Source organism: Camarhynchus parvulus, chromosome 3 (genome assembly GCF_901933205.1).
Source record: "Camarhynchus parvulus chromosome 3, STF_HiC, whole genome shotgun sequence".
NCBI classification, from domain to species: domain Eukaryota; kingdom Metazoa; phylum Chordata; class Aves; order Passeriformes; family Thraupidae; genus Camarhynchus; species Camarhynchus parvulus.
Window position 1 is genome coordinate 29,053,846 of NC_044573.1, and position 13,219 is coordinate 29,067,064.

Here is a 13,219-nt window from a genome sequence, read left to right on the forward strand (position 1 = left end):
ATCTCGCAATTCATCTGGGAACCTATTCCAAGGCTTAACTACTCTCACTGTGAAGAATATTTTCCTTATACCCACTTGGACTGGAGTTTCTTCTCTTGCTACTTCGTGACCCCTGCTTTGTGTTCTACCAGTGAAAACCTCTGGGAGGAGTTTGAGTCCATCTCTAATGATCCATTTCAGAAGGTGGTAATTAGGTACATGTAAGGCTTTCTCTTCGCTGGTTTGATAGGAAACAGTTCACTTGGCTTCTTGTGCATGACATGTTGCAGCCTGAATTCAATTGGTTCTGGCAGGCTCATTCCCGTTTCTTTAGGGCATTTTTCATCTGGTGGGGAGCCCACAAGTGGGGACAGAACTCAAGGAGGAGAGTTTCTTTTCTTTTTTTTTTAATTTTTGCTGATTTTGAAGGTAACTGTTCTTTTTGATTCAGCAAAAATGGTGCAGCAGCAGAGGAAGCAGAGTTCTTGGTTATACTTAAGCAAAAGCCTCCCTAAAGTCTCATTAACAATGAGCACAGAAACAAATGAAAAGTTCTGTGTCCGTAAGCTTTAAATAGAACAAATGATCTTCACTGGAAATTAAAACAAAATGTAGTCAGAAAACCCAACCACAATAGAACAACCTCAGTCTGCTTTCAACCTCTGTCTACTGTCACTGGGCTTTTACCACTATTTATATTGTCTCAGATACTCAAAGACAAAGTACTGAATGATATTTTAGACTGTAGTAACTACCCATAAATTGTCTAGCTCTCACTTGAGGAATTTCTCACTTGAGGAATGTTAGGAGGTTGTAAACATAACATATCTATCAATTTAAGTGGAATTGCTTCCATGACTTATACTTCTGTATCACACTATATTTAGGAATTAGACAGCTTTGAGGAATGAGAGAAGGCAATGGAGTGACTGGAAGTGCCAGTTGATAGCTCTGTAACAGCATTCATTTAACTAGGAGTCTGAACTGAATTTTCAAATAAAAGTTCCTATCTCACTGTGCATGTTTTGAAATCACCACTAATTACAAGTAAGCTAGAACATGCAAGTTACTTGATGAGTGAGTGAGAAACTTGAGGGGGAAAAAACCACATGGTATTGCTCTCCTTTACATTCATGTAAAAAATTGTCCTATACTTGATAATGTATAGTTTCTCAAAGTCCTAAGTGCAGAAGAGACCACATGTCATTAATTAATTTTTCATGAAGCCAAAACTGATTTTCTTGAGCAATCATCATTACATAAGCTTTTATATAACAACACTTGGCTTATTAATTGGTATTAATGTTTTACTGAAAGTTGAATATATAAGGAACATTTGCTTCAGCCTTTTGTTTTTCTATGTCTCTTTTTCAAAACAAGAGACATACTCAAATTAAGAGTATTCCATGTTAATTGGAAAAAATATTTGTAGAATGTATGTTGGGGGTTTCTAAGGTATTTGATGTACTTTTGATGCATGCACATAAGTGTAAATCCTGTTGTGTGTTCAAGCATTTACAGCAGCAAAAATTTACTGCATCAAATTTTTCCCCTAAAACTCAGTGACATTGGGAAGGTAGTCGTTGAATTGAATAAGCTGTGGATCACGATCTTAATACTTTCCAGGTAGAGAATTCTTTCCCAGTTGAGGGAAAGTATCCCTTTGTATTCTGGTTAGAAAAAATACTAAAAGTATTGTAATTCCTGTCTCAAACACTGTTGTTGGGGGAGATTTTTGGTAGTCTCTGTCATAGCTGGAGGTAAAACTTGAAAATTTTTAATTTATCCCATCATGTTGCTGCCATAATATATGATTAGTTTTATTTAGCAGTGGTATCAAATCAACCTCCTTAGTCAGCTGTGTGCACAAACCACCTTTTGCTTGGAAAAGGTGTGATTGAAATCCTAGGCAACATAGAGGATATATTGAACACTTTCTTTTCTGTTTAAACTTGTTGCTGTTTAGCTCTGTAAGGTGAAGAACAAGCTGTTGTGTCTTGCTAGAAACCAACAATGAGTTTTCAGTGCTTGATCAGAAAAGAAGCATTCAATTCTTTTGGTAAAATGTAAGAACATATCTAGTCCTTTTCTAAATTATAATCATCTTGAAGAGAACCTATAATTTGATGATAAATTATAATGCAGGATAAAAGAATAAAGAAGATTTAGGCATGTAATAAACAATAATTATTCATGCTTTGGGAGTTGCTTGCCTGCAATTTATGCTGTTATTTGCTTTTTTCCCATGCACTCTTATTCTGTTTTCCACCATGCAAAATCTTTTTGCACAGTTTTGTGTTGTTCAATGATATTAACTTTGCTAAGGAGACTTTCTTATTGCATAAATACTTCTTGAGTTCATAATGCTTGTCAAACAATCATCATGTTTCTTCATCAATATTTTGTTTTAAATCACCTTTTCTTACAGTGATCAAAAAGACAAGACTAACACTTATCATCCCACACACCTCAAGATGCAGAAAACTTATGTAGATATGGTTACATAGATGTACATTTCAAGCATATCAAACAATCATTATTTTTTTCTTACATTCAGTTTTTTAAAATGTGAAACTTCACACAACTTGACCACATGTATTTTCCCTGAAACACAAAAATAAATATTCATTTGTAAAATGTATATTTACCAAGTGTTGACATAATTATAATTTATGCTACAGAATCTGGAGACTGATATTCTGGTATCATGAGTTCAATCTAAAATATTGATAGTTTATTTGTTTAGTTCTGCCCTCTTTGAATTTGCAACTGACTTTTTGGAACCTTTCTTGACAGCCATTAAACAGATGATTAATAATAATCTGTTCCGTACATTAATAAGCCATGAAGGCAGCTCAGTATATTAAATGAGATTGAAATACAACTTTTTTCAGATCTGTTGCGTGTCCATGCTTTCCCTGAAATGTCATGGGGTTTTTTTGTGGAAATCTTAGCTTAACAGAATTTGAAGTCTTGGCCAGGTTTCTTTGAGATTTCCTTATATGCAGAAATTCAGGTCAATGAGATTTGTCCCCATTCAATGCATCTTATTGTCCACAGGTATGAACTTGAACAAATCAGACTTACTGCTTATGCATGTGGCAAATTAAGTTTTCCTTGACACATTTAAGTTTGTCCATGTTTTCCAGATAGAAACATGGAATATGTGGTTATAAGCAGTACAAGCAAAGTCAAATCAATGACTTGTTAGAAACTGACTTTTTAATATATATTATTCTTTTCTCATAGAGAGTAAGTCTATCACAAAGTGTTACAAATAGCCTGCATGTTTTAGTGAATAATGAGAATGATCCCTCTCAATTCTGTAATAGAATGAAACAAACGTACAAATTTAGGGAATATTTTGAGCATTGTATTTTAAAGGGTTTTTTCTCTATAGTAGGTGCTTTTAGGTCTAGCTTGGTATTGATACAAAAAAAAGACCCTCCCATAACTCTGGCAATCATAACTTTGGTAAAATATGCTAGAGACAGATTTCTCCAACAGTATTTTAGCTAATCTGTCTGGAAGTTGTCCATGAATTTCTGAACAGGGTGTTATACAATGTTGTATAAGTGCGTGAAAGATCCTTTCTGCAAAGCTTCTCCTTGGATTATGGGTCTTTAATATGTTTTGTTTGAAGCAGTAAAGAGACTACTTATTCAACAAAATGTCTTCTTAACCATGCCAAAATTCATCCTTCAGAGAGGAAAAAAAAAATCTAAGTATTCTGATAACACCAAGGATGCATGACTGAAAATACACTTTTAGTGTATTATTTTTATTTATGCATAGTTCTAAGTCCTCACATGACTACCATCACTATCCATGTGAACTTGTGCAGTTTCAAATACTGAGTTTAGCAAAAATTTGTGACTTTTGTTCAGAGACTCTGAAGAGCAAAGATGCAGACTTTTCCTGTGGGAACTGGTGTCTTGCAAAGTAGGTTTTACTAAAAAGGTAGAAAAAAGCTGCTGATTCTCTACCAACCTTTCCCAGCAAAGAATCACTTCTGCTGCTGTTGGGGACAGCTTTAATTTGCAAGTGAGCATCTTTGAGGATCCCTTTGGTAGATGCTGTTGAGAAACATGCTCTTCTCTTGTCTTGTCATAATGGGTATTGCCAACTTTTTTGGTACCTGCTGCAGTTACATTTTAGGATGAAAGAGACAATGTGTATATTATCTGCTCACTATACTGACTTCTAGCATCTGAGGGACCCATTGCTTTGCCCAGGGTAATTATGCAGTATAGTTTGATTTTGTTTTCTTAAACAGCATTTTATTGGTGGCTAACAGTTTATGAAAGTTTTTGAGCTTTTTATTTTCCTAAAGGAATTGTGCATCTTGGGTTGAAAATGGTATGTAAAAATCTTAAGCTTCCTGAGTATTTAGTAGATAGTTATTGATTTATTGATTTCGTATTGGGCCATCTACATGTAGTTACCCTTTCAGTTTTAAACTCTTTGGGCAGATGAACTATAATTAGAGTGATGGAGTTTTGGTTAGATTTTTTTTGCCTTGAAATACTTAAAACTTGAAAAGAGCAAAGTATGTCTCCAACAAGTATTTTCTATGGTGATAAGTTGTCCACATGGTTCATTGCTAAAACATCCTGTATGGCCATTGATTCCAAATGACATTACTTAAAATAAATGTGAATAAGACGCATCAGACCTGGATTTTTATAACTTAATCCATGTTATCATATACAGACCTTCAAAATTGATATTGACTAATATTCATACTATTATACTTAGAATGGTAGTTATATATCTTCAGTTTTGAAATATATTCTTTCATAAGTATATATGTATGCACAGACCTTTAACTTTTGTCTAGTTCATAAATTTAATTTTCTCTCTACAAACTGATGCAGTGGAGGCTTTTCATTTTTGCTGCATCTTCCCCTCTGCTCTTTTCAGGAGGCAACATCATAGCGTACAGCTCGCTTCTGGGCCAAAGGAACTTTGTCAGTCCTACCTGAACTCCTAGTCCTTTGTCTCTTATTTATGAAAGTGTTTTGCTCCTCAGACTTAGGGAATTTGTTCTCCATCCTGTCCTCATGCAGTTGCATGTTGCTCTTAGAAGGCTTTGCCAGCAATTTCACTGGTACTATTGGTAGTATTCTTTCCTTACAGGCTTCCTTAGTACCTCAAGCAGCCTGTCCTTAAATTGACTTGGTGGTAGCTATAATACACTCTGAATGAAAGAAATGCATGTTGTAAATATGGACAGGATGCAGTTATTTGTGTATATAATTATACACACACACATAGATACACATAAATTTAGAGAATAAGGTTGACTTTTAGCTCAGAATTTAAAGAACATAACTGTGGAATCAAAATCATCTATGTCATGCAATATTAAGATAACCTATAATTGCATTGGTTTAGAAGAATGCATTATTGACATGGATATGTTCACATTTTATGAGCGGTCGGGGTTTTCCAGAAAACTTTTCAGAGCTGTGCTGATGCACTGCAGAAAGTAAGAATATATATGAATCAAATAGCAAAAAGAAAGCTCACTGACTTTTGTAGCTGTTTTGACAGCATATGGTATGTGACATTTTATCCTGTGTTTACATGTGAGGTGGTTCTAATCAACAGCTTTTTCTGAAGTTGTTAGAAATCAGAATACAAATATGTTGAGTTAATAGTTTGCAACCACAGGTTTATTAGTTTTTAACACATTGCAAGATACACCTTTAACAAAGAGGAGTAAGGAAATTTAACAACCCCAGTTGTCATCTCTGAAGAGCCAGAGAGCTATTCTGTAAGAGCTGAAGAGCAACTATACAGCATCAGACCAAGGTTCCATCTAGTGCACTATGTTGTCTCTCACAAGGACTAACAAACAATGCTGAGGAACAAAACAGATTAAGCATCTAGATTTGCCTCCTGCATGTATCCTCTTAGTCTTTAGTTATTTGTAGTTTAGTGACTTTGTAATTTCTCCATGATTAGTATCCCTGAAGAAAAATGTTTTGGTGATTTAGTCCAATCTCTGCTGAAGCCTGTGTGACATTTTAATGTCCAAAACATGGCATGGCAAAGAGTTGCACAGCTTAACTACAATTTGCTTGAGGAATCATTTCCTCTCGCTAGGTTTGAATCTGCCATGTCTGAACTTCTGTTGATACCCCCTACCTTCTGACAACTCATTACTGTTGTCAGCATTCAGATATTGTGACAGTGGGCACTAGAAATTCCTAAGATAGATGAATGAGGTGTTTCATCATAATAATTGTTTTGATTTGTAACATCTGGAATCTAATATCTATATATATTCCATCTTTGTGCATTTTGGGAGCAGATGTTCACTGTAGATCCTTTCAACATGTTTCTGGTTTTGTCTTTGACATCTTACTGTAATGGATTAAAATAAGCAATTTGGCAACTACCCAGGCCTTTAAATAAACTTTAATAAGTTGGAGAATCATTGCATCTCTTGTGGCGCCAGACCAGCAGCTATCTATATACGTGTTTTTTTCCTCTTACACAAGAGTTGTTTTCCCTCTTTTTATTTGTTAAAATTGTAGTTTATTTATCACTTCTTCTTTAAACAAATTGCACAAGAATAACTTTTTACTTTTCAGTTTGTTCATTTTGTTTGAACAAAATGGGTAGGTCCTTGAGCATAGTAAATCCAATCCAAAATTTAAGATGATTAAGCTTATCTACTGTTTAGTGGAAATAAGGTGGAAGGCAATGGTGGCAGTGTGGTGAATTAAAGAAAGATATTTGAACTGGACTTCCATTAGGCACTTCTGCAAACAGAAATAAGAGGTGTGAAAAAGATGAGTCTGATTGCCATTTCATGCTATGTCATTAACAGCTCTTTTGTCTGTTCTATCAAAGCTTCTTGTACAGTCATATTTATAACAAAAAAGTTTGCTATTACCAATGTGGGTTTGTGCGTTTTCATAGTAAATGAAGATTTTATTACACTGATTTAAGCACAGGTTCTGCTGCGTACCCTTTTCAAAGCATAGTCTGGTAGTTCAGTATAGTGATATTCTCAGAATAAAAGCTGCACCCTGGTATAACAGTATCCTAACATGGGTTTCTAACCATAATATAGTTTTCTCTGTTTGCATTTAATGAGGTCCTGTGTGAAATATTTCTTGATTTTTCTAGTGTATGAATGGCACAATTCCTGACATCTACAGTCTTTAAAGAGATTAAATATCATCCTTGCAAAAAATCATCTGCTGAACTAAAAAGTATGAAAAGATAGTGTAAATAGTAATAAGTATGGTCAGCTAATAATGGATTAAGTCAAGGCATCAAGAAATCCTTCTGTTCTAGATAGTTTAAATTCTATAGAATCTGGAATATATATATTAAAGTGTACTCTTTACCTGTACTCTAATACTCTTGTATTACCAAAGCCAGTTGCTATGTAATTAAGAATTACTGTTAATTGTGTTTTGGTTCTATACAAAGTTGATCATGGACAATGTGTTCTGCCTAAAATGTTAATTATCTTCCTGTTTTTAATTGTATAGTGTTTTGGCTGGATACAATGGTACTATCTTTGCATATGGTCAGACAGGCAGTGGCAAAACTTTTACCATCACAGGAGGAGCAGAACGTTACAGTGATCGAGGCATCATTCCCAGAACTTTATCATATATTTTTGATCAATTGCAGAAGGTATGGAAAATTATTTTCTGTTTACATCTAATGTCTGTTTTCAAATATTTAACTATTGCTAATGGTTGTTTTTATAATAGTGTTAGTGGAAGTACTAAAACTAATGCTTAACAAAAATATCTAACTTGACACAGTACTTACTGTGTGCAAGAATATATGTGTAGTTGTTTTGCCTACCTGATTTATTGCAATAGTCTGAAAATTATGGGCATCATTGTGGGGGGCTTTTGTAGTTTTAAAACCCAGGCTATTTTCAGTTGGTGCAGCATACCTTCAGATCACACAAGTGGTTCTCCTTGTCTAACACTTATATCAGCTCCACTCCAGTTTTGTACTGCATGCATTGCATTTCATTTTGACTTTTTATGTGATGAAATAAGTCAATAAGTGAAAGGATGTGCAGAGTAAGCACAATGATTTTTGTTATGTTTATTATGTTTGTGAGAAATTTAATTTTCTTTTAGTGTCTGAAATACTTACATGAGTCAACACAGTCAATTATTCCAGTAGTTTTATAATTATAGGAGAAAGGGAAGAGAGAAGGAGAGGAGTCTGGTGTAATTTATATTTTGTCTCTTCATTTATTCCTCCAGGCCTATGACTCATTAATCTTCACATTTTAGCAAAGCTATTTAATTAAGCCAATTTAAATATGATTTGCCATTAACATAAATCATTCCACTGTACATTCATACTCTTTCAGTCGTGTGCTACAGAGTACCAATCTGTTTGCAGAAGGGTATATGGCTCAGTCACACGAACATGCCCTGACTCAGTAAGGGTTAACAAGAGTAATTACTTTGGCTGTTTGGAAGTATGGCTTTGGCAGGTAAATGTACACAGCATGTGGCAGGTGCACAAAAACTTGCCATTGAGGGAATGGAAATGAAAAAACCCACATGATCATGTTATCTTAGACTTTGTGCTGCACTCATACAACCTCCATGGAGGACTTTTGTTGTGGAAAGTGAACAGGTTTATCATGTAATTGCCAACAACAACGTTTTAACACACCAACATTCTTTTCTAATGTTAATTATGTAATAAAAAATAGAATAAGAAATAACTAGTATGTTTGTTAGATTCTCAGCACAGAATTAGGAATGTTTCCCATTTCAGACTGGGTTTTGGATCAAAAGCTATACTTAGTTACACTTATAGGACTATTCCAATTTTCCTGCTACCAGATCATTATTTCTTTTTTTTTCTTAGTGCATTTTAAAGGATCTCTTCTTGATGTTTTATCTTTCCTCTTGGCTTTCTTTTCATTTCTTTCCCCTGTTGCATGTCTTTATAACTACATCTATGGTTTGGAAGGTGTTCAAATAGTGGAGAAGAATCATTTGCCTTCTAACGCTAAGTAGGATTAAACAGGAGAAAGTGAAATCTGGGACATGAAATACAGGACTTGTTAAGCTCTTACTTGGACAAAGACAGTGCAATTTGAAACCAAAGAAACAAAATTGGAGGACTAAATGAGAAGCAAATCAAGCCCTTTGTTTTTAATAACATCTCCTTTTAATTTAGAAATTCTCCTATTTCCATGGCATCCTGTTTGAACTGTTCCTTACTACACTTTTTCCAACTATCTGTAGTATATATTTTAAATTATGTCCCTTGAAATAGTGAATTGTCATAACCAATTAAAAAAAATGGGAAATAATTATTAAATAAAACTGACAAGTTATATCTCAAAGTATTTTGCAAAAAGCCTGCAGTGGATTGAATTATTACATTTCAACTGTGATGTGAGTGCTTTCACAGTGGTTTTGTCTGCTGAAAAAAGTGACTGATTTTTTTATTCTCTTTTATTTCTTTAATTTTGGAAATCATAGCCCACTATTTTGAGGTTTATGTTGTTTGGATTTGGCTTTGGGGCAGGGAAAATTGTCGACAAAACTCAGTTGTGTTAAATTACTTTTTGGCAATGTAATTTACCAAAAGAATTGTGATTGCAGAGAACAGCTGACATCATATACAGTGCTCTAATGTTATGATGAAGAGAATGAAAAGCAGTATGTCACTAATGTTTCTAAATGAAGTAAATCTTATTTTTGTTGCTGTTTTTACTTTGGCTTTGTTTTTTCTGTAAGCACAGTCTTTCTATCCATAATATGAGCACTTTCCTTTTTATAAAAACTTTTTTTTTTAATGCAGAAGTGAAAAATGTCATGTTGGATAGTTCTGTGAGCAGCTCACATGTTCTAAATATATACAGACTTTTTAAAGTATACAGAATCAATTAAAAATTCCAGACTAAACTCATGGTAATGGTGGTTTTTGTAGGGGATTTTTGTTTTAGTGAGTGTGGTGTGTGTGTGTCTCTATTTTGGTTGGGAGCTTTTGTGGGTTTGGTGTTTTTCCCCCCTTCTTCTTGAGTCCTTATGCATATAGTAACACAAAACATGAAAGTATCAGAAATTGAACGTGTGTACCATACCCATGAAAAGAGACAAAGTGAGAAAGTGACCTAGAAGCCATAGAAATAAATTTGTCTTCTAATCTACCTCTGCCTTCTGTTTATAACACTATTTTTTTCTTATCCAGGATAGCAGTAAAGTATACACAACTCATGTTTCCTACTTAGAAATCTACAATGAATGTGGTTATGATCTACTGGACCCAAGACATGAGGCCTCCAAAATGGAAGATTTGCCGTAAGTAATAAATACAGAACATCATCAAAACCAAGAGGAATCATTTTCATATACCCTACTACATTGTTTAGGGACTTTTTGAAGTTGTGCTACTGATCTCAGTGTTAATTTAATCAGAATACTTTATTTTCACAATTTTGTCAACAGTGCCTAAATGTTCTGTTATTTTGTGTGTATGGAGGGTAGGGAGTCACCGAAGATGAAAGGATTAAAAGTGTTCATTGCTATTGTGCAGAAGAGATCTCTTGCAGCCACTGACAAGGAGAAGGTGCACTTGTTTTTCTCATGGCAGCTTGTCTTTGTATGGCATATATGACTGTGTGTGGCAGAGATATGTAACAGGTGGTATTTCCTTACAGCAGTAATGAGAAAATCTCCCTGCTTCTATTTGGACCTTTTCCTTCAAGGATAATTATTTTTCTAGAATATGCAATTATGAAATAAGGTAAGTTACAGCTAGAAAATAGGCCACAAGTAGCTCCAAAGAATAGTATATTTCCTTCAGAAAGGATGGTTGTTATAATAGTAGTCATTGGTCAGACACTAGCACCTAGTGATTGGTGAAGGGTAGTAAACAAAGATTGTAGATCATGAATGCTCCAGCTGGTGAAGTTAAAGACTTCTAATTTATAGGAAATCCAAATCCTAGTCTTCAAGTCTGAAATAATAGTTTACAGTCTGTGTTATTTTTAAATAACTAAGCAAACACTAAATAGGTGTGAATAAGTGAGTTGTTTACTGGATTCACAAGTGCCCTGAATAATGCTGGGCACCATAAATATTATCACTCAACATGACAGTAACAGACACTTGTAAATAGCAATGAAATCACTGCTGATACAAGAGCAGGAAACATGCTGAAAATTTTCAGTGGGACAATAAAATAAAATCAATAGAATTTTATTTTGAAATAACTAATTATGTTATTCACATGTTATTAAATCATTTATTTATTAAAAAAACCTTGCAACACAATATTTTGTGTTTAAATGGAGCTTTATTTTTTCATGCAGTATGGAGTATCTAGGATATGTATGTACAAAATAAGTTTCAAGATTGATCTTTATGAAAGAAGCTAGTCTAGAGATTAGGAAGGCAGTAGACCAATGCAAAATGTGGGACCAGGCTGTGAATTGGTCTAATTGTTTCAGTTTCTTTACCTGAAAAATGGAAGTAGAATTTATTGCTTTATGACACATCAGTGCTATCAAGACTATGTATCATTGAGTGTCTTTCATGATCAAGTTTCGGATTCTAATCTAATTTATTATCTGCTTCTTGTGGCATTCAGACCAAAATTTTAGTCAGAGGCTAGTTTGCATAATGTAATTTAGTGCTGTGTCCATTTTTGCATGGACAGAAAATAGTAAATAGTGTGTGACACTTTTTTCTACTTATTAGATTTAATGCTATCAAGTTATTCAAGTTTATTACATTAATAATTTCATTTATTAAGTTATTTGAAATATTTTATCTGAACTCATTCAATTTAACAATTTATAAGGATGAATTTATTCAATTCAAAGAAACTGAGTTTTAATAATATAATTGCAACTTTGAAACAGGTATTTGGGGTCACATGCTCTGGAAAATGTCACATTTTAAAACTAGGTACTGAATATTTCCTAATAATTGTGATTTTTAGAATCCTCCAATTACATTTATGTATGGTGATTCAATTATACTAAAGAATAACTGTGTTGTGTTTAAGGTTATTTTAAAACACAAAAGTTGATGGATAATTTGTAAATTAGGAATAAAGCATGCTGGGATAGTCATAATTACCTGTAAAGTTACATAGTGTATACTAGTGCAGAATGAGTTATAGTAAGATAATAAATTTTTCTCTGCAGAGTAATATTAATGAGTGCTTTAAGGTTTTACTGTACATGGGCATTATTTGCACTACATTGCTTATCAAGAAAATATGTTCTGTAAACTAAAACTCTACCTACATGAGTCACAATTATTATGTGTAAAAGTATTTAATTAATAAAATATGTTTTGTTTATTTTTTAATATTTTAGTCTGGAGATTCAAAACTTAAAAATTTCTAGTGTCATTCTGATCTAAAAATGGAGTAAAAGTTGCAGGAATAGATGATTGCATGATTAACTATATTTCAATTACTTGATTAATTTTCTTAAAAGATAAAGTAGAAGTTACTTATAAGTAAATAATATTTTAAAATACATCAGGTGTTTATCATCTAATATATTTTTTGGATAATTTTATGTGCTTAAAACCTCTTAATATTTTAGTGACAGTAAGCAAAATACAAAATAATAACTTTAAGTTTGCTTGAAAGCCTGTATTTAATGAGAATATTAAAAAATTTGTTTTTTGTACTTTAAAGGTGACATATTATATATAATTTTCTGTTGAACCCCACAGTGGATCATCTAAGCTTTGAGCACTATAAAAAGCTAAAGGCTTTTTATGGCTCCAAACCCTATGTTCTTGGGTAAATATTAGCAGTCAGTGCTGATACTTTCCTAAGTATTTCAGATGGGCAGGAAGAGTATTGAAGAAATGTGTCATTTTAGAAGAATAAGCTAAATTATTAGTTAACCTCATAAAAATGTGCAGATTGTTCTGGAATAGTATTGCTATCCATATTCTTGCAAAAAAAAGGGATGTAATTTGAATGAAAGGTATGTACTTCTGACCAGCAAACTCTGCATTCTTTCTTTATGCTACTAGCTCAGTGTAAGGACTATGCACTGTTTGTATTCAGGTGATAGAAGTTGTGAAAGGCTTGTGGATACATGACAGGCTTGTTGATAGTACTTGAAAAATGAGACATTGAAACTGTATTTAATACTTAAGGCAAAAGGAATAATAAACATTTTTAAAATTGTCCATTACATCTAAACACTACATGATTAGACTTGGAGTCTCAGCTCCTGAAGTCAAGGTTT

General features: G+C 33.4%; 1 protein-coding gene across 1 annotated transcript in view; it reads left to right on the forward strand.

Annotated features, from left to right (window-relative positions):
* The window catches only part of KIF6 (kinesin family member 6), a 147,084-nt gene that overhangs the window by 7,647 nt on the left and 126,218 nt on the right, over positions 1–13,219 (forward strand). The window contains exons 4-5 of the mRNA XM_030945763.1: positions 7,494–7,641; positions 10,189–10,298. Coding sequence (XP_030801623.1) covers positions 7,494–7,641; positions 10,189–10,298 — 258 coding nt within the window. The remainder of the gene's footprint in view (positions 1–7,493; positions 7,642–10,188; positions 10,299–13,219) is intronic.